At 37.3% G+C, this 27,594-nt stretch overlaps 1 protein-coding gene across 1 annotated transcript; it reads left to right on the forward strand.

Annotated features, from left to right (window-relative positions):
- Positions 1-498: 498 nt before the first annotated feature.
- Positions 499-27,289, forward strand: IFIH1 (interferon induced with helicase C domain 1). The gene is made up of 16 exons (XM_053947414.1): positions 499-2,141; positions 3,911-4,067; positions 5,861-6,031; positions 9,903-9,983; positions 13,379-13,599; positions 14,160-14,370; positions 17,410-17,627; positions 19,127-19,243; positions 19,701-19,824; positions 19,912-20,148; positions 22,192-22,448; positions 23,870-24,019; positions 24,724-24,885; positions 25,218-25,408; positions 26,188-26,281; positions 26,385-27,289. Exons 1-16 carry the CDS (start codon positions 1,692-1,694, stop codon positions 26,565-26,567), a joined length of 3,024 nt encoding a protein of 1,007 aa, XP_053803389.1. The 5' UTR covers positions 499-1,691; the 3' UTR covers positions 26,568-27,289.
- Positions 27,290-27,594: the final 305 nt, after the last annotated feature.

Raw genomic sequence — 27,594 nt, forward strand, 5'->3', positions numbered from 1 at the left:
GCAGCTGAGGGTACAATTTGAACTACAGAATGCTTTAGACTGGGAAAGGACCTCTGGAGATAGATAGCTTTCTTTTAAAAGCAAGACATTAAATCAAAGACACTGTCAAGCAAAGTGTTGAATATTTCTATTGAGGAAATTTCTGCTACTTCTCTGAGTAATATATTCCAATATCTAACTGTTTCTAGAGTGGATAATATTTGGATAATATTTTTTTCTTACACCTGGAGATAATTTCCTCTAAAGAAACATATTCCAATCCCCCTTTGTCCTGTGTACCCCAGTGAATCATCCAGCTTTTAGGAGCTGATGACCTGTTGGTGTCCCAATATAGGTTCTTTCACCCAGCTTGCAAGAGGCTGATCTACACAGAGAATCAAGGTATTTGATTTACTTACAGTCTGCCTTGCAAAGAAAGAGGTGCTTGGTGGCGAATTCACAAAGCCAGCACCATGACTATCAACATTTTTTTACATTTTAGCAGACAAAGACATTAACGCTCATTGGCTACAAGTGACAAAGTTTTTCATATTAATTAGTATTCGTTCTTCTATTGGTTGAATGATTCCCTCGCTTCTTATGCTGATTAGTCCACATGCCCAGTCTTTTCTTCTGAGTCAGCAGTTACCTGGATCGGTGGTCTGTGAAACAGGGGTAACAATCTCCTCGTGCCAGAATTACCTTCTACCCAGTCAGAGCTGATCGCAGCGCAATTGCTGAGCTGTCTTCATTAGTTTTTTCCTTACCTTAGGAGTTATGTCAAATGTCCTTGAGGCTTATAAATTGTATTCTTTGGGTCTGCTATCAGTGATATATTCTTATTCTCAAGCTTTGTTAACCTCCCCCTAGGTCTGAGATCATTGAGACATGCCTAAGCTCCAGACCTTAACAAGGCAATTTTACCAACAAGTAATTTATCTTTCTCATGTGGCTGGATCTCCCCGACCCTTCTTTTCTCCAGGCTTTATAAACATAGTTCTTTCAAACATGTGACAGGCTCCCCAATCCTGTTGGACTCTGGACTCTACAATTTTTCAGTCTCCTGAACTGTCCCAGACCAAAATTGAGCACAGTAATCCAGACACTCTCTGTTTATCATTTTGCCTTACCTCAGAATCACACCGAGTTCCCCCAAACCCCCACGATGGAAACCAAGACTGCTTCTGAAGCTCAGTGTCATGTACGATATGGGTGAAACCTCATCTCAGGGAGAGACCTTCCAACAGCCTCAGACACCAACCAAGCACCTCATGGCTGCCAATGCGTGCCGGGGCAGCCAGCGCCCAAAACTCAGAAACGCTGTGAGCAGCCCGGGAAGTGAGCTCTCATAAGCAGGAAAGTGAAAGACATGTTTCCGTTTATGATTGGGTTTTTCAGCTATCGTTATCAAAGGTTTCGTTATTGTCAAAGGTTTCGTTTTCAACACCGAGGAGTGGCACTGAGCGGTGCCCGGCGCGGCGCTGCCGCCCTGCCCCGCGAGCCCCGTCCCGGCGAGCCGGGCCCTCACCCACCGCCTCCGCAAGAGAAACCGAAAGCGGAGCCGGTGCTGGGCAGGGCGGCGCCGGTGCTGGACAGGGCGGGCCGGGCCGGGCCGGGCCAGCGGAGGGTTCGCTGAGGGGCCGCGGCCGCGCTGTTCGCCGGGGCCCAAGCGCAGCCCTCACCAGCGGGAGCCTCGAGTGCCGGGCGCCGCCATGGCAGAGGGCACCCGGGACGAGCGGTTCCTCTACATGATCTCCTGCTTCAGGCCGCGGCTGAAGCAGTTCATCCAGGTGCAGCCCGTGCTGGACCGGCTCCCCTCGCTGAGCGTGGAGGACAGGGACAGGGTGCGTGCGGCCGCCCTGCAGCGGGGCGCGGCGGCGGGCGCGGAGGAGCTGCTGCGGGCCGTGGAGCGGGGGCCCCGCGGCTGCGGCTGGATCCGCGAGTTCCTGCAGGCGCTGGAGCACGGCGGCTGCAGCCTGGCCGCCTGCTACGCCAACCCCAGCCTGAGCCAGCTGCCCTCGCCGGCAGAGGAGGCCGAGCACGACCTCTGCGTGCACCTGGTGCAGCTGCTGCACGGCACGCTGGTGGACAGGATGCGCACCGGGCAGGTGGCCGAGAAGTGCCTGCAGATGGGACTCTTCCAGGACGAGGACGTGGATCGGGTGAGTCCGGGCACAGGCAGTGCCACAGACACTGGCCAGCCCCAGGGGCTGTGGGGCAGGTAGGAAGCCACAACTACAAATGGCACAGTAAATGCAAAAATGAAAGGGGAGTTCCCAGACTTGGGGGAAAATAGATAATGGGTCCAGGTAAACCGATGAAGACTGTTGACAATGGGCCAAAAGGTGGGATGCCGGCTAAGAGCCTGGCAACGAAAAATTCCAGGAACAGAGGGTTCGACCAAGACAGCGTCTAAGTGGAACAAATATGTCAGACTTTACTCACCATTTTGCCGCAGACCTTAGGCTCAGAAGATCATTGTCTTCTGGCCCTTGAACCATACCAGGAAGTAGAGATGGTCTGTAAAGTCCTAAATAATGCTGAATTAAAATAAAGCAAGATTTTCCATCCCCTTTTTTTCTATAGGTTCACTAAGGACTATCACACTAGACAGTGATGTGAGCAGAAATACCAGTTAGACAAGAACAAGGATGTGTTAACCTTTGATGAGAATATTGCTCAGTGTTTATTCCACTTGGCTAAGAATAACTTACCTGGAATGTGAAACCTATTTGAAACTCAAAAAAAAAAAAAATTGATATCCTGAAACAGCGTTAGAACAAATTAAAATAAAAATTGCCATAGCAATAAGGGGAAAACTGATAAGAGTGTAACTAAATCACATTTGCACTCTGAGCCTTTGCATCTGCTTTTGAGGTAGTTTTTTATGCTCCATCTCAGTTAAATGACTGTAAGATACATAATTTTGTGTTGTCACCATCAGGTGGCAGCAATGATCAGATGCACCCTAATTAGAAGGGAGCCAAGCATGGTAACACAACAGGCAGATGCAGAGGCCTTTTAGGAAGCTGCTGGCTCTGTTCCCCGGTAAGAGGTCCTCATGTTCCCCTGGGTCGCATTTTTGCTGCTGTTTTTTTGCTGGTATTTCCATCAAACCACTTGATACCTTCACAATCCTGCCAGTATAAACTCCAGTGGAGTTTAGGCTTTCCTGATGTCTCCCACTTTCTACACACTTCCTTTTAGTCATGTATTTCAGTCAGGTGTTCCCACTGCTATGCCGGTCTATTTTCTTGCATCTCAGCATGGGTGATTCTCGAGCCTTGAGAAAATGGCCCTTGAGACTGAACACCTGTCTCAAGCTGCTTTTCTCTTGGGGTTTATTCCTCATGTGATCACATGTGAAGTTCTGCTTGTGACAGCCTTGGAACACTGTTCCATAACTTCTTTAAGGGCAATAGCTACTATCTAGAGGCTTAGCTATTGTATTTTTAAGTGGGAGTTGAGATGATGAAGCCAGAGTTTAAGGGAAATGTTCTATTTTATGTATGAGGTCATGTTACAGATTAAGTCTGAGTTTTGGTAAACTGTGTGACACCATTTCTCATTAATCAAGGTTTCCTATTCCCTGAACCAGTCTGAACACCAATTGTTATTCCACAATACTAAGAATTATTATATAGCAGTTACTATTGTAACCATTCCCTCGTACTACCAGTCTCTCCAATTAAATTCCAGATTTCATAGGTTTTATATATCCTACACAAAACCATATGGGATGAACATGAGGTTGGACAAAATTGCAATAATCCTCTTCTGATGAGTGGCAGGTCCACTTTATATCTTTATTTTTCAGTATGCTTGAATGATAACAGGGAAATGCTTTTGCGCCTATACTATTCTTATGAACTTCCTCAGGCCATTTCTGAAGTCTGTGTGAGGGTTGTTTCTGGTTTTTTATTTTTGCCAGATCCAGACTGTTACTGACAATCATGGGAACAGAGATGGTGCAAGGGAGTTACTGAGCAGAATAGTCCAGAAGAAAGATTGGTTCTCTTCTTTTTTGATTGCTCTCCGTGAAACCCAGCATGAAGACCTTGCAGATGATTTAAGTGGAAATACAGGAGGTAATGATCTTATTTCACTGGTACTGATTTGTGGATTTTTAATATCTCTTCTTCTTTTTTTTCTTTTCTTTTTTTTTTTTTTTTTTTTTTTTTTTTTTTTTTTTTTTTTTTGTTCTGTTTTTAAGAATCAATGCAGGATTCCCACCATATTGTTTTATTGTGACACTGGGACTAATGCTTTTGATTGTCCAGAGATTTCAAAATCAAGTTATGTAATAGCTTGATAGATTTTTTAAATACTAAAAATCCTTATTAAGCAATATGACAATTACAACAGTATAGATTTAGTTACAATTAAACTGAATCTTACTTTTAAAATGCATTGGTTTTCAGTGTGATTTTTATAATCATTCATAAAACATACTCTGAAAATTAATTTGAACAAACAAAACAGACTTTACCTGAATTTCTTCTTCAATACAAGTGTTTCCTATACAGAATGGTTTACAAATATTTTTGGCATTTTAAAGTACTTTGCATACTTTAAGACATTCATAAGTCTCAAAACATAAGATTTACTAAAAATAATGGAATTAACCAGTAAAGTGGCTACTCCTTTTCATTCCTGTATAATGTTTATAATACTGTAAAGTTATCCCAGTGCTTCCCTGTATTCTTAAATATAAAAAGGAAAGCAGCTCCAAATAATTTATCCCTTATTTTTAGTCCCAATATGTTTTATAAAATTTTAGAGACTAAATTACTTTAACAGATTTCCCATTTAGCAGCTTCAGCCTGCTCACTTGAGGAGCTCACCAGAACTGTCTGTGTGCTTTTAGTTGCTGCATATGGGTCAGAGCATTAAGATTGAGGTAAGAGGGACATGAAGGTGTCTCTTTCAGCTTTGGACAGGAATCAGATGGCATTCTGCCAGACACAGACAGGCAACTGCGATATTTGAGAATGCAGTTCAGAGATGGTTGAGTGTTGCAGTCTGCAGAACAAGACCAACCAAGTCAGAGCCTCAGAAAACCATTTTGAGTGGAACTCAGCTGCTGGGAATAGCTCAACAGCTATTGTGATCCTAATTTTCATTCTGTGTTGCAGCTGTGTGAGGCTTAAATTTTTGTCTTCACTACTTTGCCATCAGTAAGGTAAACAAAGTAACAAATATATAGATTATTAATATTCTTTTCACATTTTTATTTTCAATTCTTTTCACATTTTGCATTTCTGAATTTTCAGTGTAGTGCAGATTATAATAGGGTAAAACTGAAGTTTAATTCAGTTGTTTGATGGACTACTGAATGAATGCAATTATTCCACAAGTTCTTTTTAATCTTGGGCGTGTAGGCCCCAAAACAAATTGTGCAGACTAATGTATAAAGCATGAATGGTGTTGCTCTTACCAGTGGATAAGTAATTTTCCATGTACACAGTCCTGTATGTGTGTAGATATGTAAAGTGTGTGGTTGCAGGAGCATGCCCTGACATAAGGTCATAGAGAGGAAACAGCTTCATTGGGCACTGTGATGCTACATTTTATCATTGCAGCTTGACCCCCTGTGATTTGTTACAGTAAAATGCATTGTTATTAGTGAACACCTATGCACAGAAATTGAGAACTTAATAAAAATAAATCTATTAACCTTCTAAAGTTTAAATTCTTAGTAAATATTTATATAAAGGTCAAAATTCCAAACTATAACATTTGAGTCAAGACCAAGACCATAGTTATACTGTTATGTGCTTGATAAAAACGGGGTAGTTCTGTGTTTTCTGTGCTCCACACTAAAAGAAATGAAATACTTTATAGAACTGCCTTAGAATTTCTCTGTATTTTCTGGGAACAGAGAATAAACAAAATGGGATGGAGCAGACTGCAAACGAAGAAACAGAAGTTACAAGCCAACCAGGATACGTCATAGAGGAGAATTCAAAACAGGAAGAAAATGTGGATGATAGTTTCAGCAATGAGAACAGTCTGTTGGAAACATCCATAGAAAAGAATTCTGTGGTGTCAGGTTTGTCCACTAACTGGTATTTTGATCTGGTACCTGTGTGAATAAATGAGTAGTTTTGAAATATATTTAATATTTTGATAAAAATATTAATATTATTCGGTTAGTATTTTATTTCACACTCATCCCTAGTAGGCTTATACTATCCAATGACAACATTAGGTTAACATTGACAACTCCGTACAGTGTTGACTAAGTTTAAGATAAGAGGAATGTTTTTATACCACTAAAACTGCAGCTGAATTAAGTACTTCTTTCTAGAAGGCTGGAAATGCTGTATTGAAAAGCAATTTTTGTTTTGAAAAGTTCTTCAGTGTTGTCCAACAATTAATTTTTCTGTTCATTTTAAGGTTTTTTATTTACAGAATATCAGACAACCTTTCTCGTTTCTCAACCCCTGCTTTCTCATGTCACATACATACCCAGAAGTACATTTTTAGTAAAAATGTTTAGGAATGGTTGTGGGTTGTTATTCATACAGATCCACGCTTAAAAACATGCCTTGGGAGTTGATTATGAGCGACAGCAATTACCAGCAGCAATGCCCAAACACAGCTGTGAACCAGTCTTTCAAACATTCATTCATTGCATAATTCAGGAACCATGTGTGTTCCAAGTTCACATGGAGCTCAAACAATAGTTACAGCTAAGGTAAATCCTGCCTGAAATTATACTAGTGGGCTGACTCAACCAAAGGAGTAAGACAGCCAAGGCTGCTCTCTTTTTATCAAATATGATTTTTTTTAAATGACTCTGAAAAACTGCAGCCTTTCATTGTGCAACAGTAGTAGCCTATTTCTCATTTCACATGATATTAACAGGATATCACTGCTTTATAGCAAGTAGTGAATTATTAACTACAGCAAAATTATCAACTTGATTTTCCTGGGTTAGAACATAATTTGGCAGTATAAAGAAGAGGTGCCAAATATTTAATGATAATTCAAAATAGATCAGACTGGATTATTCTTTCTGGATAAAGCTAAGGCTCTTATTGAGCCTGCTAAGGGTAGGTTTTCACTGCTGTTAGCCTGATCTTCTACTTGCCTCTTGTTGGGTTGAGGATTACAGAAAATTAGATCTATCAGTTATTAACTTGTTAAGTTAAAAAGTTATTAACTTTTTAGCTAATTGTACCTAAAAAGCTATTGTCTCAGCACAGAACTGAAATTAATAAAGTGGGTATTAGCAGTTTGGGCAGTTGAGCAGATCTGTGCAGTGCAAGTGGGGACAATTGACAGATTCACCGTAAACACACAGTTCTGAGATGAACCAAAGCAGCAGTGTCGATGCAGGGTAACAAGGGCTGCCAGGAGGCAGTGCTGCTTGGAGATTTCTGCAGAGGAACTGCCTCTGCATTCAGCCATTCTCAAGTGCAGTAACCTTTGACATCAATGCACTTGTACACTCTGACTTAACAGCACTCCAGTCTTTTTTCATTTCCTATTTCCATCCTTTCTCATGATTTCGTAAGACTGTAATTTTACACCAGGCAGATTAAAATAGAAATGGAACTCAGATTCTACTTCCAAGTGAGTTGGGAACCCACCTAGTTTGTAATTTGATGCTGTCAAGTGTCAGTTTTGCAGTACTCTCCCAGATTCCTTTATGTCTTGAGAAGGGCATATTTCAGTAAGAAGCTTTTCAAGTAATTTGAAATTACTGCAATTTGCCTTGTATCTGGGGTTTCCTCTGACCCTTTTATTTAGGTAGATGAAACAGAGACAGCCAGAAGGTATGAGAGCAGTAAGGCCATAAAAACAAGTAGAAATAGGTCATTTAGCCTAAGAGATAACTAAAGAAAAATTGAGCATGCAAAAACACAGATAAGAAACTTCACACACACAACATTTCACAAAAGCAAGTAAGTTCTTGAGGTCAGTGAGGTCCACACTTGGATTAAGTTGCTGCAGTTACCTATATAAACAACAATTTAAGCCTTTTTCAAGGCTTGGTTTTCATTGCATTCCATCACATTGTCTCTCTACTTAGTAGTCAGTGTAAAGTGAATATCTTCCTGTGAAATCTTCCTGTGAAATTCTGAATTACGATGTGCAAGCAGGACTATAAGGGAAGATTAGCAAAAGTGGTAAAAACAGCTGTTAGAATAATAACTCTTTTATCTTCATTATTTTGGATATGCTTATTGATTTGGATTTTTAAAAAATTATTTTCTTTTAAAATAATTCAAGTAAGTTGCCACAGTTGAAAAAGGAGAATGCTGTTCTGTTCACCTTTCATTTGGGAGATGAGTATTTTGCATTTCACATCACCACTGATGTTTTCTGTTTGAGAGATTGTTGTATAATGCATGCTGCACGTTGTAATTAAGATAATTGTGTACAAAACACTTTATGGATTCATATTCTCATGACTTTCAGAAGGTCAGTTTAGATGGGAGACCATATGGACAAAATACACAAAATTTTAATTTTGTCCTCTCTTTCCTATTTTATGTGGATTCCTGGAAAGTGAAAGCAAGAGATAGCAGTGTCATCTTCATAACTGAGTTCCTACTAATGCTACTAATTAGTTTGTCACAGGTCTTTGAACATGGCTTGTAACTGGTGAGGTTTTCTTCTTTTTTGTGCCTTTCTGTTGATTGCATTCATTTGTTAGAAAAACTACTAAACCTGACTCCTAGTGATAGCTAAGATAGCTTCATAACTTCACTGAATGCAGACTCGGTTCAATTTCCACCTCACTCACCAAGACTTTATATTTTAGGCATTCCTTTCTAGGACACTGTAACTTCTATTCAGTGCTAAATTCTCATTCACAGAATCTATTTTGCTTTATGAATAATTTTTGGGGGACAATAAGTTGCGAAAAATATGTATATTAGAATGCAGGATATCGTATATTATAATAGGATATTCACTGGAAAGAACTTGGTAGAAACACAAGCTCACTAGCTAATTAAGCAAAACGCTGGTCAACACTATTATTCCGACTGATTCCATCTGCACACTGTGGGTTCAGTTGCAGAGTGCTGTCGGCAGGCTGATAGCTCAGAGTGATGCTGTTTGCAGCAGATTTTCCCGCAGAACAGGGTATCTCTCTCCTTAGATACTAAAAGGAGTGAGTTTTGGGAAGGGCAGCTTTATGAACGGTGCTGGCGGCCCCAGATGAGCGCGTGTTAGGCGTGCCTGGCCCGGCAGAGGGCGAGCGGAGCACGGCGATCTCCGCTGCGGGGCCGCCGAGCGGCTGCGCCCGCGGCATCGGGGTGGCCGCTTCTGCTCCGCACGATTCAATAGCTCATCACTGCTTGTACTTGCTTGGGATTCAATAGCTCACCACTGCTTCTCTTTACTCGGAAACTACGGTTTGCGCTTTTCATGTTATACGAAGAAACTTAAAAAAAAAACAAAACAAAACAAAGAACAAACAAAGAACAAACAACAACAAAGAACAAACCAGAACAAAGTTCTGGTTTTGATTTTGTTCTACTACAGATGTAGCACTCGTGGCTTACAGAGTAAAAGGGAATATTCAGTTTGCCAGCAACTTTTTTTTGGCCTTTTACCTTTCTGGAAAGATACGGTAAAATAGGACTAAGGGGGATTTTGCAGGTGATGATGTCTGGAACCCCTGGTTTTAGGCAATAAATCATGATCCATAGTGCCTTACCTCTGCCATGCTTTAGATATTAATCTTCCACTCCATACATATTTTCTTCCATAAGAAAATGAATTGCGGTTTTCGGTTTTTTTAATCTTTACCAAAAATAGAGAACGTTAGATCTCAGCCATCCCCACCTGACATTCATCTAACCTACTTTAACAACTCAGGGGGAGAGCAAACAATATGCATTTGCCATTAATATTTGTACAGCAAATATATTACGATACATTTCTTTGTGTTTTTCATTTAGAGTCAGATGTCTCCATAGGAGATGGAAGTGTCAGTAACTTGAATGAAAACCTGGAGCAGGGCTGCACAACCAGTGATTCAGGTACGTTTCCCTTCTCTTATTTAGTAATTATAAAGTAAGCTCTGGGGGAAGTACTCTGTGAGTGGGTTAAAACAAAACTCAGTGGAGGGCTTTCTTTCACTGTAAACTCTAGTTCACTGTATTTAGATTCAGACTTCCTCTTACTTTGTTGGAAAACAGATACCATTTTTAGTGGTCTGGACCTAAGTCCTAGCCCCAAAACAGTCGATTTACTGAGGTCATCTGAACAGGGCTCTAGACATTATCATTGTACAAACTGGTCAGTGAGGCAGAATGATGAAATCACGTAGGCTGAAGGGACTAGAAGTCATCCAGTGCAGTCACCTGGACAGATATTCATAATGCTGCCATACAGACATGTTTCTTTTGCTCTCAGAGAGGAGCTAGATTGTGCCTGGCCCCCACATAGGGTGAGAGGGGATGTTTTAGAGGCAACAGAAGGTGAGCAGAAGCATCTTCTGGGTACCTGCAGAACAATAATGAAGGTCCACTTTGGACCCAAGTACTTTAGTAGCCTTATTTGTAAAAGCAACCTAAGCAATGGGGTTGCTATCTGAAGATCTTTGTGAATCTCACATGTAATATATGTGCATGTTCAAAATACAGTTTTAAACTAGATATTGGACTGCATTTAAATGATACTTAGCAGACAGGTATTATCTTGCTATGTATGAAGTCTGACCCAAACTATACTCTGCTGTGGTAGAAGACATGCCAGTACTTTTTTTGTCTTTTTTTTTTTTTTTTCCAAACCTCAGGCAAAACAAACTGGGAGTTGTCCACCATGGTGATCAGCCTGTTTACCTATATAGAATTCAAGAACTACTTTTTGGAATCTAGCCTTTATAACTATCTAGCCTTTATAATTTGTGCTGAGACTATGTCTTGTACAAGGGCTAGAAAAAATCTGAACACCTTTCAAGCCAACTGGACTTAATAAACCTAGTATTACATCATTAAGGTCACTGTAAATGCTATTTATCCTATGCCTGCAAAGTGTTTATTAGAAATACTTTTAAAATAGTTTCAAGCTTTATAAATATTAAAATCCACATATTTTGTAAGTGCACAGAAAATTCAGATCTAAATTGCTACACTACAGCTAAGATTTTAGTCTGTGTGTTGCTAACTCCAAAGAATTTACTTTGCACTTCTTTCGCAACTGAGGACACTTATCAGTCACATTGTATTTTTTGACTCACTCTGTCACATGAAATGCCTGGGCATGGGAACTTCTCTGTTCTGTGGACAGGCAGGCACACTGTGGCAGTTGCTCAGGCTGAGCCAGGCTCATGACATTTGGCAGCACGAATGTATGTATGGCCTCATCCTTTAAGATTCCTGAAGTGTATCTCAGTAAACAAATTGGGCATTTGCTGTGTCCAGTAATCCAGAAAAAAACCCCACACACTGCAGTTTTGTGAAGAATGGAGAACAGATTTTTTCCACAGTGTTTACTTGCTATGTGTTCTGTATATGTGTGGCTTTTAAAAACAACTAATTTAAAAGTTTTTAAAAACATCCATGCTTTTTAGTCATGTCTAGTAAACTCAGTGAGAGCAATAATGAGAAAAGAAATGCAAGAAGATGCAGATGCACTATTAATGGATTTTATAATTTGAAATTTTACAGTAAGGCTCTTGTATCAACAAACATGTTCGGATGGTGTCATTACACAGTGACATGATTTGGATTTTAATGCAAAGAATCATGTGGATTCAGTTGCATTTTTATGGGCAAGGTTCATTTCACATTTTATAAAATTGTGAAGGTAGGACAATAGAATAATTATCATGTTTCTTTTAGCCGAGAGCAGCAATTCACATGAGCCTTGTATGAAAGCAGACAACTTCCCTAATGTTATAATGTGCATGATGAAAAATCTTTAAGTATTTAATTCTTTAATCTGTGAAAGATTCCTGTATTAGCCTTTATCTAAACAAGGACTAAAGAAGCTAGGAGAGAGCTAAGTTAAATATTTTTCAGGCCTGGACTGTTAATTGAGGATGTTAAGGAACTGAAATTTAACCAAACAGATGGGTGATAAAGTGCTAGTTTCAATATGATTGAGCTATTGAATTTAGCCAACCAGAAAGCAAACAATGTTCTTCCTCAAAAGAGAGTAGTAGAAGTCAGATAAGTAACAGCAAGTACTCTCTGGTGCAAATGTCCCTGTGTCCAGGTAGCACTGCACTCACACTAAAAGGCAAAACAAGCAAAAAACACTTTAGAATGGCATTCAGATGTTTCCATCAGCAGTGTTTTATCAAGCTTCATTACTTTTTGTTAGTTTAATTTTATTTAATGGAATCAGGAATACTAGAAAAATATACTTACTTTCTGTGTAATGTATCAGTGATAATAAAATCCTCATGATTCTGCATTAAATGATATAATCAGGAAACAAAACTAGGGTTTTTCTCCCCTCATTTTTAATCTAGTACAATGTATTTGTGCATTTTCTTCACTGAGGGCAGTGAATACTTGAAGAGTAAACTTATTTGTAGGAAAAAAAACCATGAAAACTCAATTGAAATAAATCCTTCTGATAGTAAGATATATATACATAAGTTCTGACTCCCTAAATATATGTAAACTCAAGAGACTTGATATGCTTTTCTTACTGCTCAAAATAATTAAACAGTATTTTTCTTTCACTTTTACATTTAGAACATTGTTTCTTTTGCAAGCTGTAGTCTAAAATCTACCATTGCACTTCCAATAAGAGATGGAAGGCTTTGGCCTTAGGTGGCAGATGTATATGGCTTTCTAATGAACATCCAATTGCATTATGTATGTGTCAGGCTAAGAAGCAATGTAATCTACCATGAGTAGGTGTGATACATTCTGCAGTTAGCACCATCTTGTATGGGCAATTGAATTTTCTTATCTATTTGGTCTTTATACTTTATAACTCTCTTGACCATTTTTAAGTGTTCCATATATTTTTTTCTTTCTATGATTTCATTTTTCGTTCTCTGGGAAGTATTTAAAAAGGTAACTCCCTTGTAACCAAATCAATTTCAGTATTGGTGAAGGAGAATGTCACAGAAGTTTGGCTAGATTATAAATATTGCAGCTCCAAACACAGCCTTGGTTGGTCCCAGTGCTACTGAACGGTATCATTTGAATTTATACCTAGTAGCAGTCATTTCAACATAGATGAGTGAAACTGTACTGTGGCTTATTCCACCTACCCTGAGTGGTGACTGAATGGAAGCAGTTCTGATACAGAGTTGCACAGGTCCTCAGAGCAACATTGTCTATACTAGTGTGCTGTTTCTATTCAGAAGATGCTTCTGATAGTAAATTAATATTTTTCCTTTTGACATTTTTTCACTCTGATACATGTTCTGTGCCTCCTGTTTGAAACTTATATTTCGCTGTACCCTTAGATGAAGATGAAGTGGAGAGGAGAGCCTCACCTGAGCCAGATCTGACCCTGAGAGATTACCAGATGGAAGTGGCAAAGCCAGCATTGAATGGGGAGAATATTATAATATGTCTCCCTACAGGCAGTGGTAAAACCAGACTGGCAGTTTACATTACCAAAGATCACTTGGATAAGAAGAAAAGAGCATCAGAGCCTGGAAAAGTCATAGTACTTGTTAATAAGGTAAGTTGGTCCATTTTTTAAAGAATAGTATTTTTCAAACATCATGCATTGTTAATAAAGACATTGTAAAATTAATATAAACACAATTCTCAACCTCACCAGGTGTATTGTGTTTAAAGACATACAGATCTAGACTATCATCTCCATTGCACCATCAACCTCGTGCAAGCACAAATCATGTTAGTGTACCCCAGTGCAAGTGCAAATTTAGATGTGCTGTAATCACATTATTGGGAAAAGTACAATTTCATTTTGAAATTAATTTTGAAAAATAAAAATAAAAACAGTATCCATATCCTCTTATAAGATAAATGTGAAAGCACTTTATAAGCTCAGTTAAATGGCCAGAGTATGCATGGGTTGTTCATTCTTTCAAAGGCTCAGTTAAGCCAAAGTTCTTAGGACAAAAGGTTTCACAGGAGAAGTTGCAGGGGGCAATTGGTTGGGGATTTTTGCTGCTTAATTTTATTTTGTTCATCTAACAACATTTGTGGCCAACAGGCATGTATTTTTAAACTTGTGTTTAATATGTTTTAAATTATTTGAAAACTTTTGTTCAGGTTCCACTGGTAGAACAGCATTTAAAAACAGAGTTTAGTCCATTCCTGAAGCGTTGGTATCAGGTTATTGGTTTAAGTGGTGATTCTCAGCTGAAAATCTCATTTCCTGAAGTTGTCAGAAGAAATGATGTCATCATCAGTACAGCACAGATCCTTGAGAATTCACTTTTAAATGGATCCAAGGAAGATGAAGAAAGTGTCCACTTATCAGGCAAGTATTTTATTCTGAAATTTTTACAGAGGGTATAAAAGTATGTCTTTATTCTGGAAAATTGCAGAGTAAAAATGCGCCACATTCAGTAGAATTTTTTTCAATTTATTCATTTTATAAATACAAGCTGTAGCCAAAATCAGGTCTCAATTAATAAGCATGCAGGCCAAAATTAGACTCTGTAGTTTGTTTGTACTAAATACTTGTTATGCTTCCTATTTTATCTAAATAAATTCTTAAGCACAACTTTGTGCAAATGCAGTTGTACTAGTTCCACTTTCCAAGCTTGGTAGAGCATTGAGTCATATCACATAGAAGCCATATACAGGATGACAAAAAAAACCCATTAAAGCTCAAATACACTTGGTACTTAAGAAGTACAGTGGAACACAAGATAAAGGCCAATCTGTTGTGAAAGTTATATTCTTTAAACTCGTGTAATTTTGCTAATATATAATGATATGATGGCTTGTAACTGTGTCTGTCTGAGCTGAGCAGATATAATGGTTTCCTACAACACATGAAGGAAGTTGAAGAAAGCAAAACATAAAGAAGGCAAGATTGTTTTCTCAGAGTACTGAAGTGGCAGGTATCTCTGGGAGATCAGAAAGGAAATGCTATTATCTGTCAGTGAGGTACAAATAGAACAGCCCATGAGGTTAGCTCCCAGGCCTGGGCTGCAGTGACCGTCCCCTGTGAGATGTTAGCTTCTCCCTCTATTTGCCTGCAAACAACCCCTTTTCAGATGGTGAAGGATGTAGGGGAGAGCTGTGATATTCAAAGTAATGGCCATGAGATAAAAGTATTGGTCTGGGTGTCACAGAGATAGCAGAGAAACCTGAGAGGTCTGTGTCTGTCAGTGCCTAGTGCTGACTGGGGTACTGCTTGATCCAAACTGACTCCTGCAGAGCCACTTGGGTGCCTCAGAATTGCATTCCCTCCTTCAGAATGCCTTGTTATTAACCTAGGCAGAGTATATAAATAAGTACTTATACTTATTTCCTCTCCACTATATCTAAGTTAATAAACTTTCCTACATCTGAATCATTTTAGAATGCTGTATGGAGGCATCTGAACATTTCTACTGGAATTGCTGGCCTATTTTGAATTGGGCTGAGTCCCAACCAGATTGTGTAATGAAGTTGGTTGAATGGGTTTCACACTTTGTGAAGTTTCCTTCATAAGGAGCTATATTTTTTCCAGAACTCAGGCTGCCCTGCACCTCGGGATTTTTTTTCCGTGCTATTACACCTGTGCTCGTAGGTTCAGCTGGACCAAAGCCAAGCAAGTATGAGCACAGCCAGCTCCATTTCTATGGCTGTGACTTGGTTAACTCTCAGCCTTTATAAATCATCCTAATTAGTTACAAGTTTTTTTTCCAGATTTCTGTGCACACTTTTTTCATCTGTTTCCAGAGGTCTGTATTACATGTAACATGGAATTCCAACCCCAGTGAAATGGAGGGGACTCTCTTAATTGCATTTTATCAAATGTTTACTCTCTTTACCAAGGGCTGAAATCATTATATGGACTTTCTAAAAGCTGTGTATCACTTCATTAATAGAAGAAACACCTCCCTTCTGGTAGGTTAGTTTCTACACAAGTAGTTATAGAATATGCATGATGGAGATGATGGTCAAAATCAAAGGGAGTTAAGTTCATGTTAGCAGAATAACTGAGAAATTATCATCACTGCTTCTAAAATCTTGCAATGTGTAGAAATCTTGGAAATAAATAAGAATTTAGGTTTGAAACTGCATCACTCCTGTCAAACGGGCTTCCTGAACTGTGAAGACAATCAGCTTTCCCCAGTGACATGGAGCACTGGCTTACTTTCCCAGCAGAAGTATTTAATATAGCCTTCTCCATATAACTTCCCTTGTTTAGTCTCTGTCTTTCTTTAGGTTCTAAATCAGCTGAGACTGATTTAGCTCTTGGTTAATTTCCAACTTCTGCTGCCAGTTGTTGAAAACTGACTCGTAGTGGTGCAACAATTTGATCACATCAATATGTTTACACATCAATGTGTAAACAAGACCATGGAAATTGTCCACGTAAAAAAATATAAGAGTTTAACCCTGATCATTTCAGTGATCTTCTTTACAGTCATATCCACAAACTGTCTTCAAATTGTTGGAAACAATGTAAAATTAGTTACTGGCCAGCTACAGAAGGAGTGGGAGCTCCATAAACCAGTTTTGCTGCTAGAGAAACAGAAAAATGTTCTTGAGTCTTTCAGCTCAGAACCTTGAAATATATGTCACCGGCTGCATGTGCAGAAAGATTAAAGATATATTTTCTATATCTTTTGAGAAATTTGAAACAAAAAATAACTTTTATTTTTCTTTGTTGTATATTCCCATTTTTTGCATGTGAATATACTCTGACCAAAAAGCACATAATACCTGTCTGAATTTCCATTGGTTTCCTCCGCTACAAAAGAGAGATGAGTGGTTGTGCTCCCACTAATCTGTTTGTTCTTTCCAACAACACATCCATAAAGTAATATAAATCTTTTAACTGGACACTAACAGGGAGGAAATCTCTGTGTTGCTACAAAATGGAAGCATATTTTGACCACAACAAGCCTTTCAAGAATGCCTGAAAGGCTTCTAATATATTATGTATCTTCTCAAAAGCAAACAATATGTAGTTTGTCAGACACAGTTATGGATATAAAAGATAGTATTGAGTTCAACTATGATATATTCTTACCACTGGTAAGATATGAAAAATATTTCTCTGAAATTCTTTATATAATCAGATTGTTTCTGCAAAAATATAAAGTCTTTTCCCCATTAAATGAAATGTAAAACTACTTGGCACATCAGGACTGTAGCAAAGGTTCCAAAGTCCATTAAATATATTCAACATCCATCCACACCTTCCTCCAGTACTTCAATTTCCTAGTACATTAGCTCTCTCAGACAAACTGATGGGTTCTTTTCAACACCATCCTTACCTGTTACAAGATTTAGTCACACAAATGCTGCATTTGAAATAGAATTATTCACTTTAGGAGTCTTTTTTTTTTTCCAGATTTTTCCCTCATCATCATCGATGAGTGTCATCACACTCAAAAGGAAGGTGTCTACAATAATATAATGAGACGTTACTTAAAAGAAAAGATGAAGAACAGGAAGCTGGCAAAAGAAAACAAACCACTGATTCCACAGCCTCAGATTCTGGGACTTACAGCCTCACCTGGTGTAGGAGGTGCAACATCCTACTCAAAAGCTGAAGAGCATATTCTGAAAGTAAATAGCCCTAACGCTTAAAATCATCAAAAGGATATTGTCTTGTTCAAGTAAAACCTTTGAAATCAGTTTTAGGCTCCAAATAGACAATCTGATTTTTTTTTTTCTTGTGTACATGGAAGTTCAGCTCATAAACATTAAAAAATAATGGAAATCTATATACAAGTAAAGGTTACTTTGCAGGAGAAGTAGGGTTACTGGAAAGGGAAGTTAAATGATTGCCTCACTTGAAAAAAATTCCCAAGTTAAGATCAGAGACAGGAAATCCACAATGTAGTACAATTTTATGGTTATTGAAAGTCTTATTGTTTCATTGATGGCTTATAATTTACCGTGTCTTCCTAAGTACTAGAGACATAATGTAGTTTATATCTTTATTTATAGAGTGACTAAGATGAGCATTTTTGTGTCAAAAAAATTAAAAACAATGTTGAATACTTAAACAAAGCAGAAACCACTTGTGAGATACAGGTAGCATACAAATGTGTTTTTTTTTTTTCAGTTAGAGTTACTCACTGAGGTTGCATGAACACCTCACTAAAGATAGTCTGTTAAATTCTATACTTAAAGAAACTATATTTTACTTGAAATTAAATGGTTTTGCATTAGTAATAAAAAACTATAATTTAGCCCAGTACTGCAGTGGAATCTCCTGACTAGTAAATTCTGTTCTAGTCTCCTGACTAGAACAGAATGTGATATTGAATAAGTGAAGCCTGCAAGAATGTTTTATGCTGTATTGAAGTAGAAAGAATTGCAAAGAATTTTGACACAAAAACTTGCTGGCAATGGAAAAAGCGGAAAATTCCTTTTCATCAGCTCTGAATTCCTAGTGACAGGATTCTGGGATTTGTATCTTAAGATTAATCTGAATCTGTAATCTGAATATGCAAGCTGAAATATACAACTACCACTGAAGACATTAAAAAGATCACCTGTCAGTCTTCCTTTACTGTTTTCTCTTTTCAGAATAATGTTGCGATTTCCCGTATTACTTAATGACATACACATATTTTCTCCTTGGAAAAAGTCAAAAGCAGAAAAGTCCAGTTCAGTTGTGCACTTAGCACAGAAATTCCCTCTATGTCTTCCTGTTCCAGGAAAGATTATCTCAAATTATTTTCTACTCTTATAACAGCTCTTACTTTTATAATTAATCCCTAGTATTTTTATTTATTTTGTGCTCCAAAATCTATTCTTCCAAAGTACTAATGATATATTTTCCCTCTCAAAATACTTGGTTAGCATCCTGATCTACAATGTTTTCCTGTATGCAAGAATCACTTCTGGCCTAAAAAGTAACTTGTGCAGTTTATCTTAAATGTTTTTCAAAGACTTGGACTTTCTTGTGCTGATACTGCCTTTATCCAATTTTTGTGGGAAGAAAGTCAAGTTATAAAAACTTTGATATCTAAATAAGAAGGTCTGCTGCATTCATTCAGTTTTCATGTGAAATAACTCATTCAGTATTAAATAAATAACATTTTGTTTTCTCCCAGATCTGTGCCAATCTTGATGCATGTAGAATTATGACTGTTGAAGAGCATGCCTCCCAGCTAAAGAATCAGGTGAAGGAACCGTCTAAGAAGACTGTGATTGCAGATGACAAAAAAAGGGTATTTTTTTTTTTAATCAGTATTAAAGTAATATTTCCCTTTAAAAATGTCTTGTACAGTATCAAAAACTTTTGCCTAATACTCTTTTTCTATAGACTTTTGATGATCCAGAGTGCTAATTTCAGTGTTGTTGCTTGCCTGTTTCAAAAAGCATCAGTAAAGTCAAATAGAACTAAAATTTACTTATATCAGTTATATTTTGAGTTATCTGGTCAAAAGGCCTTCTAAAGCTGAAATTTGTATTGGAGTGATGATATTATATTATTTTTTTTTTTAAAGTGCTATTTCACAGTATAATTTTTGTAATATTCTGAACTGTTTATTTCCATATCACTAAACACACTTAACAGCCTTACTTCTTTAATTTAAGTTTTAAAAAATTATTCAGTGTGGTACTAGCCAATGCTTTTGTGGCCAGAATATGCTTGATTACTTTGCCTGATCAATTTATTTCTAGGATCCATTTAAAGAGAAAATTACTGAGATCATGACAGAAATACAAAACTATTGCCAGCTGCACCCAAAGCCTGAGTTTGGAACTCAAACATATGAACAGTGGGTGATCAGAGAAGAGAAAAGAGGTAACTGCATAGCAAATATACCCCAGCTTTGGATTTTATTGCATCATTCTATGCTAAGACTTTTTTTGTATTTTTGTTCCCTTCTAGCTGCAAAAGAAGAAAAACGCAGGGAACGTGTCTGTGCAGAGCACTTGAAGAAATACAATGATGCTCTCCAGATAAATGACACCATCCGAATGGTGGATGCCTACAATCTCCTAAATAACTTTTATAAAGAGGAGAAAAGTAAGAAGACAGTAAGGAGTGATGATGATGATGATGATTATAAACCAGCAGTATCAAAACAGGATGAAACAGATGAATTTCTAATAGGTTTATTCCATGGTGAGTTTGAAATACATTGTGATATTTAATAATTGAAATCAGTAATTCTGCACTAACATGGTTTGTGTGGGCCCATTAATTACTGCATCCTAGAGACTGCTGTGTTGTTTATTATCACAGTACCTTGATATCCCACTTCATACAGTTTTGAATCCATTAAACATCATAGTGGGATCATGTCATAATATGTAATAATGGTTCTTCAGCTCCCACCTAAAGGCACCTTTGTTTTTGCTGCCAGTAAGTAAAAACTCTTTTCTGCTTTTATCCAGTGAAGTGTCCCTGAGGACACTCTTAACAGATACATAAAATACGTATTTCAGTAGATACTCTGGGGGGGGCAAAAGGTTGAGCAATTGGAATACAAAAATAATGAAATAATGAGTTCTTAACCAACCCTTCCTGCCAAAATTTGTTTGTCTACATACTAAGAAAGGAAAGTGCTGACTTTGATTTAGTTTCAGGAAAAGAATGTTTAGTTAGAGAATTAAACAAAAGATCAAACTGCAAAGACCAAAGTTAGTTATTTTTTTTCAGATCAGTCACCTTGGAACTAGGATTCATTCATGAATCTTCTTTACCCAGTTTTTTCCTTTACTGCCTTTGCAATGAAAAAGAGCTAGACAGGTTTGCTCCCATCACCCATGGCTCTTGGGTGGTGCAAACAAAAATAGATTATACTGCAGAGTGTGACCCAGCTTCATGTATCCAAAGAGCTACAGATTTTTTTCACTATCATTGAGAAATGAAAAAAAAAGAATAAAAACTATAGGTTAGATAATGTCAGCGTGGTTTTAATGACTCTTCATGCATGTCTATTCCCCCTTGTTTAGATTTTCAGTAGTGAGCTGTTGCTGAGAACCAAAAATTTAAACCAACTAAAAATGAAACTCAGTGTCATTAGTATAATTTCTGGTTGCTTTTATTTCTGCAGGTAAATGAAGTCCAAAGAACCTGTCAATGAAAAATAAATTCCATTTTGTTAGGATTTCACCACTGAAAGTGCTAGGAGTAATAGAAGAAAATCTAAAATTTCTCAGCTTTAAGAGCAGAATTCATCTTTGGGTGATAACTGCCCTGGGGCTCTTAGTGTAGGTTTAACTAAGGTGGAAAATTGTGGGAATTTGTTATATTTATCTACTTTTTGTATGTGTTTCTATGATTGATTGCATTCTAAAATATGAATAAGAATAGTCAAAAAGTCATTGTCTAGATGGAGTAGCAGTTTGTGTACATACATTGAGTATGATTGCCTTGGATTAGGTACACTGCAATAGTCTGCACAGGGTCATGGCATCAGAGTGTACTAACACACACAGTCCCTGCCTTCAAGTGTTCTTGTGTTTGATAGTCATCTGATAATGACATAGGTTTTTAAATATTAGAATTTTTTTAAAAAAATTAAAACACATAAGGAATCCTCCCTCCTTCAGGTCAATAGATCCAGTTGAAAAGAGTCATTCATTTGACAGTTCACTGAGTGCATTGAAACATCTTGGAGCTCCAATATCAATAACAACATGCCCATGCTGGTGTCTACTGTGCGGCATGTTTCTAGTGAGGATTCCTACTTTAATTCATGTCCCATGGACAATTTATGTCTAAATTTATAAAAACATTACCAGCTCTGAGGCTGTGCATATTAATCTGTTTCTCCTTGTAAGACTTTTTTTCTGTGATTTTAAAATAGTTTTGTAAATATTACAAGCTTTGATTTAGCTCTTTATTACAGTGCATTTGACTCTATACCAACTTTGTGTGTATAGACAGGTTTTTTCCTTTGGCTTATTCTCACCATGAAATATAGGCAAAGTGTATGATAATGGTGATTTATTTTGGTTGATTAGTGCATTTTTAGTGACTATAAACTCACTTCAGAAATAATTGGTATGCCACAGCTCTTCAAATTTAGTGTGAATTAGCCATGCTGGGAGAATTATATAGAAAGTTGTTCTTTGCTTTGTGAGTTTTGGGGTTTATTTTGTTTTGAACTATTGTTTTACATGGTTACATTTTCTTAATTTACATCTGTTCTTTTTAAAGCAAAAAAGAAACAGCTGAAAGAGTTGAGTAGAAAGCCAGAAAATGAAAATGAGAAGCTAATGAAGTTGAGAAATACTTTAATGGAGGAGTTCACGAAGACTGAGGAACCTCGAGGAATCATTTTCACAAAGACTCGTCTAAGTGCCTTTGCACTTTTCCAGTGGATTAAGGACAACCCAAAATTTGAAGAAGTGGGAATTAAGGCCCATTATTTTATTGGCTGTGGACATAAGAGTGAAATGAAGCCCATGACTCAGGTATAGAACCATGCATGTTAACATTACCTCTTGTACATGATTTTGGAAAACAGCTTGTCTTAGTACTAGGCCAGTGAACTGAAGTTGGGAGCCCAGAGTTCTTGTTTCAGACCTGCCAGCAACTTATCTTCATAAAGATATGTGAATAATAATGTTGGAATAATTTTATTTCCACAAGTGACAAGCTTTTTTGGTTTTGGATTCTGTGGCAATAGGAGTAGGCAGCATCCATTGCCTAGAGAAGTGTATAGTCAAAAAGGACCCAAGTTGTAGCAGGGCATGGGAAGCAAAAGTAAACAAAATGGAAAGAGCAAAAATGCAATTAAATGAGTTTATGCTTATCGGAAAAACTGTAATTCACATTATTTTTTAGCTGCTGAATTGAAAAATACAACTACAAAGGTGATTATTCCTGTCTTTTTGTAGTATCATTGCTTAATTCAAATTACACCAATTTATATGCATGCTTCACACTGACACATAACCATTGAAAGAAAACTTGCAAAAATTGATACCAAAAATATCACAATATATCACTTAGTTGTGTCCATCTTGTACCATTATGTTGATTTCATACACCACATCTCTCTAGTGATTTGTACTTGCACTTAAGACATTTTCGAATCAAATTACTTCACATCTCTTCTGTTCTGGTCTTTACTCCCCATACCAGCATTTAAGCAAAAATGGTGTGTTTTGCTGCTGGGCAGAGTCCATTTTCTTCTGCGGCACTGAGTTTCAAGGAAAAAAGCTGTCTCAAAAAATTTTCTCCAAAAGTTGCTTGAGTTCTATCAAACTTGGAATTTAATTTCTGTGGCACATTGCACAAACAAAACAATAACTTCTGCATTTTGAAAGTGAATATAGCAAATAGCAAGTTTCTGTTCCTCTGCTCAAGCTGGTGACAAACACCCAGTTGACTCAGAAGTCTGTGATTTAGATATTTTCTTTTTTAAATGTATAATTGTTGTTCTTTTTGGTGCTACCCAGATCACCAGAGTTATGGTCTCCATTTATTATGGGGAATTTTAAGTGCTTTAGAACTAGAGCTGGAAGTCTGTATTTTAATCAGAAATTACTGAAGTGATAGAAATCCCATCTTATGAGTAAGTACTTAAAAATTTGAAAACAATAGAACAACTATATTAGCAAATCTTCTAGTACCTGTGACATAGGCTACAGAGTTCCAAGCCCAATTACCATAAAAGGATTGGCTTCTGTTCCCTCGTCCCTCAAAATACGGTGCTGAACTCCTGTTATATTCAATAGGAACTCCTTCTTTTGCAAGATGCTTAAATGCAGTTTTTAAAGCCACTTGATTTTTGGCACTCAGCTCAGAAATGATGGGACTGTAATTCCTGAAACTCGTTAATTAGAAGAAACTAATACTTGAATGTTAATTTGATGATTTTAATTTACAGAATGAGCAAAGGGAAGTAATTGATAAATTTCGATGTGGAAATGTAAATTTGCTACTTGCCACTACTGTAGCTGAGGAAGGCCTGGACATCAAAGAGTGTAACATTGTTATTCGCTATGGCCTCGTCACCAATGAAATTGCCATGGTGCAGGTATGAGTTTTCTGCATACATAACTTATTTTAATAATGCTTTTCTTTTTGCAATGGAGAAATGGTGAATCCTATACCTGACATTTGCAAATAATTTTTAAGTACTTGAATGCTAAAAGAGAAAACGTTCTTGCAACAAGGTTCGTTTCCAATTTCCATCCTCAGTCCGTATGCAATATAAAATTTGCCTCTCTCTGTGATGGTGTAGCATCTGTTCAAAGTTCTACACAAGCATTAAGCTCTTTTAGTAGAAGAGATACCTGAATATGGTCAGACCAGTTGATACAGGAGGCATTTGTACCACCAGTGTATGGACACCACACCATCATCAGCTAAAGAGAAATTTTACATATCAGAATACCAGTTTGATACATGCTCTCATTTAACTTGTGAACACAAATATTTTTATATTTAATATTTAAATGCATGCTTATATTTTGGCAACAAAATGTAGTTTTGGCATTGCAAAACATGCTAATCACAAATCTCCTGAACAGATCTCACAGGTATCATGGATGATACTGCAGAAATAGTATGTATTATTTACTGATTCTTTATCTGTCAGAGTTAAATGGAAAAAGCTGCACTTTGGGGATAGTGCATATGGAATAGTGCATGTCTTCCATTACAAAACTAGGAAAAATTGTTGTTTGATGTGATAGGGAGTGTTGTGGTGTTTATTTTTGTGTTCCTTGCAAATTGTAGGCTCGTGGTAGAGCTCGAGCTGATGAAAGCACCTATGCTCTTGTTGCTTCAAGTGGCTCAGGGGCTGTTGAACGTGAAAATGTTAATATTTTTCGTGAGAAAATGATGTATAAGGCCATTCAGCGAGTCCAGAAGATGCCACAGGAAGAGTATTTAAATAAGGTATTAACTGCAACTCTGCACTTTCCCTTTAAAGAAAACTGATTTATATTGTATGAAATACTTTCTATTTGAAATCTATTTAGAGGAGAATAACTTAAAATAATACTAGTTAGTACATATGGCTTTGAATTCTTTTGCCAATATTTGTTTTATAGTCTGTTTTCTTGTCCTTTAGAAAAGTCTGGTTTTCTGTTGGTAAGGGGAAAACACACAAGCAAGGGAAAATTGACTAGAAGTCATGTTGTCAGTGAACTCAGTAAAATAACTGAGAAAGAAAACTCTAACTGTCATTCCAGCAGAATGTTACAGTGCTCTTACTGATCTGTTTCTAGATTCAGAGTTTCCAGTTGCAAAGTATAGTGGAAAAACAAATGAAGGTGATGAGAGATCAGCGCAAGACATACAAGAAAAATCCTTCACTAATAAAATTCTTATGCAAAAATTGCTCCAAGTTGATATGTTCTGGAGAAGACATACAAGTTATTGAAAACATGCATCATGTTAGTGTGAAAAAAGATTTCCAGTAAGTGTTTATGAACTACTTTATTTCTTTTAGCCAGAAACAGATTTTCTTTTCATCAAGGCTGTAACAGGGCCTGTAACCCTCTAGGCCCTGTGAGAAAAAAATAGATTGTTCCAATATTGTTGGGTCCTAGGCTCCATGGAGTTTACAGTTAAGGAGCTTGAACAAAATGTTTGTTCTTATTCCTGTTTTCAAAGTGAATTGAGTTTAAGACTTCAAAAAAAAAAAAAAAGATGCAGCTTCTGTGGTACTATTAACTAGGTTACTTACTGTGTAGTATGGTATGTATTCCTTTCTGCACAGGCTAATAGTAACCTTCAGGATCAAGTACTCCCTAAATAAATGATTCAAGAATATACACATACTGTGCAGGTCTGGGTAGTCAGAACCAAATGATTCTGTTAAGGGTTAAGGCTGAACTACAGGGAATAAAAAGAAAACCTTTAATTTTCAGGTATTATTTCATTGACAGTTCCATGGCACCTGAAAAAACAAGCTAGTTCTGTCTGTTATTAGAACAAGAGCCTGCTGCTCCCACTTTAAGGTGTTTGAGGGCAGGTACAGCTCCTGAAATGCAATGAAGAGGGACATGCAGTACATGTGTATTTCATCATTACTTAGGAGCATGAAGCATGACCTTGCATTTTCTCAAACAGTCAGAGAGTCTATGACTTTTTAGATTTCATATCTGATTTCAGCAATCTTAGTCACTGTTTATATATGTCTGTATGTAGCATGGAATGACCAATGGATTCTCATGGATGCTGTCTGTTTTTTAGAAGTCTTTATCATGTAAGAGAAAATAAAACACTGCAAGATAAGCATGCTGATTACCAGACAAATGGGGAAATTATATGCAAAGACTGTGGACAGGTGAGGAATATCTTGTTTTCATACTCTTCTTGCTGTCTGTATTTGTTTCTGTATAGTGGTCTTTTCTTATTTTATCTGAAATACAATTTCCTTCTACTTGCAGACTTGGGGAAATATGATGGTTCACCGAGGTCTTGACCTGCCGTGTCTAAAAATTAGAAATTTTGTGGTTGTGTTTGCAGACAAGAAAACAACAAACGATATTTTTAAGAAATGGGGAGACTTGCCTATCAGGTTTCCTAGTTTTGATTATTCAGCTCACTGTCCTTCAAGTGATGAAGATTAAGGACTTGGAATGAAAATAGAAGCACTTTTCAACTTCTCTGTTGATCAGAAGCTCCTGTGTCCCATAGAGAATGCTGCATCATAAGCACTGTAAAAGCTCCTGGACATAAGGAAACTGTCTTGAAGACAAAAAGCGAAACAAGAAAGGAGAAGGACAAAGTCACACAGCTGCTATCTGCACTCTGATTTGTACTCCTGGACAAAGATGGCAAATGCATTGTAGTCATATGTATTATGTATTTATGGAACAAACTTCTGTCTCTTTTCACTACAGAATGACAACACCATTCAAAAGTGTGTTAGATGACCTCTTATCAATCCCAGAACGTTGAAAAGAGACCTTAGGATATACCATGGTCATTATTTTCTTCATGCTGTAACCATTTTGAAGATACTTATCTCAAAAGAGGAGCCATGTAAAGAAGATATTACCCATTATTTCGGAATCACTGTTGCTACATCAGTGTTTTCATGACTGAATTCCTCCCTTCATAAATATAGTTGAAAGCTCATACACTTTGACAGATTAAAATTAGGTTTCCTTTAGAAGACATTTCAAGAAATCAAGCCCTTAACATAAAATTGATTATTTTCGTGTCCAAGATTTGGCACATTGCCAAAGTGACTCTCTGTGTGTCAGTTTCATAGGATTGTTAACCTGGCTACATAATGAGGTCTGCATTTTTTTTTTTCAATAAATTGCTGTAACTAATGTTTACCAACTGTGATACTCTTAATTCTCTTCCACTGGAAGTATTTAGATGGCAACAATACCATAGCTTTACCCTAGAAATTTAAAGTATGGTAGTATTCTGACTGTAAAAATAGCATAATGTTTCTCCATATTTATCTCATGAACAGATTTCTCCCCCTCCACCACCCTTTGCAAGTAAGATATTGGAGAGTGGAAGGAAGATTTATTTGTTGTTACAACAGTAACTGAATTAATTATTAGAATAGCCTCTTGGGAAATCATCCAGATATCATTCATCATCGGGGTCATATCTGGATTTCTTTATTAATGAGTT

Source organism: Vidua chalybeata, chromosome 7, assembly GCF_026979565.1.
Source record: "Vidua chalybeata isolate OUT-0048 chromosome 7, bVidCha1 merged haplotype, whole genome shotgun sequence".
In the NCBI taxonomy this organism is placed as follows: Eukaryota; Metazoa; Chordata; class Aves; order Passeriformes; family Viduidae; genus Vidua; species Vidua chalybeata.

Excerpts from the sequence above, each read along its gene's own strand:
- IFIH1 (XM_053947414.1), top strand. The coding sequence starts at position 1,692 with ATGGCAGAGGGCACCCGGGACGAGCGGTTCCTCTACATGATCTCCTGC. Across the intron at positions 6,032-9,902 it reads AAAGAATTCTGTGGTGTCAG|AGTCAGATGTCTCCATAGGA; the intron begins GTTTGTCCACTA and ends TTTTTCATTTAG. Across the intron at positions 25,409-26,187 it reads AGTGTGAAAAAAGATTTCCA|AAGTCTTTATCATGTAAGAG; the intron begins GTAAGTGTTTAT and ends TCTGTTTTTTAG.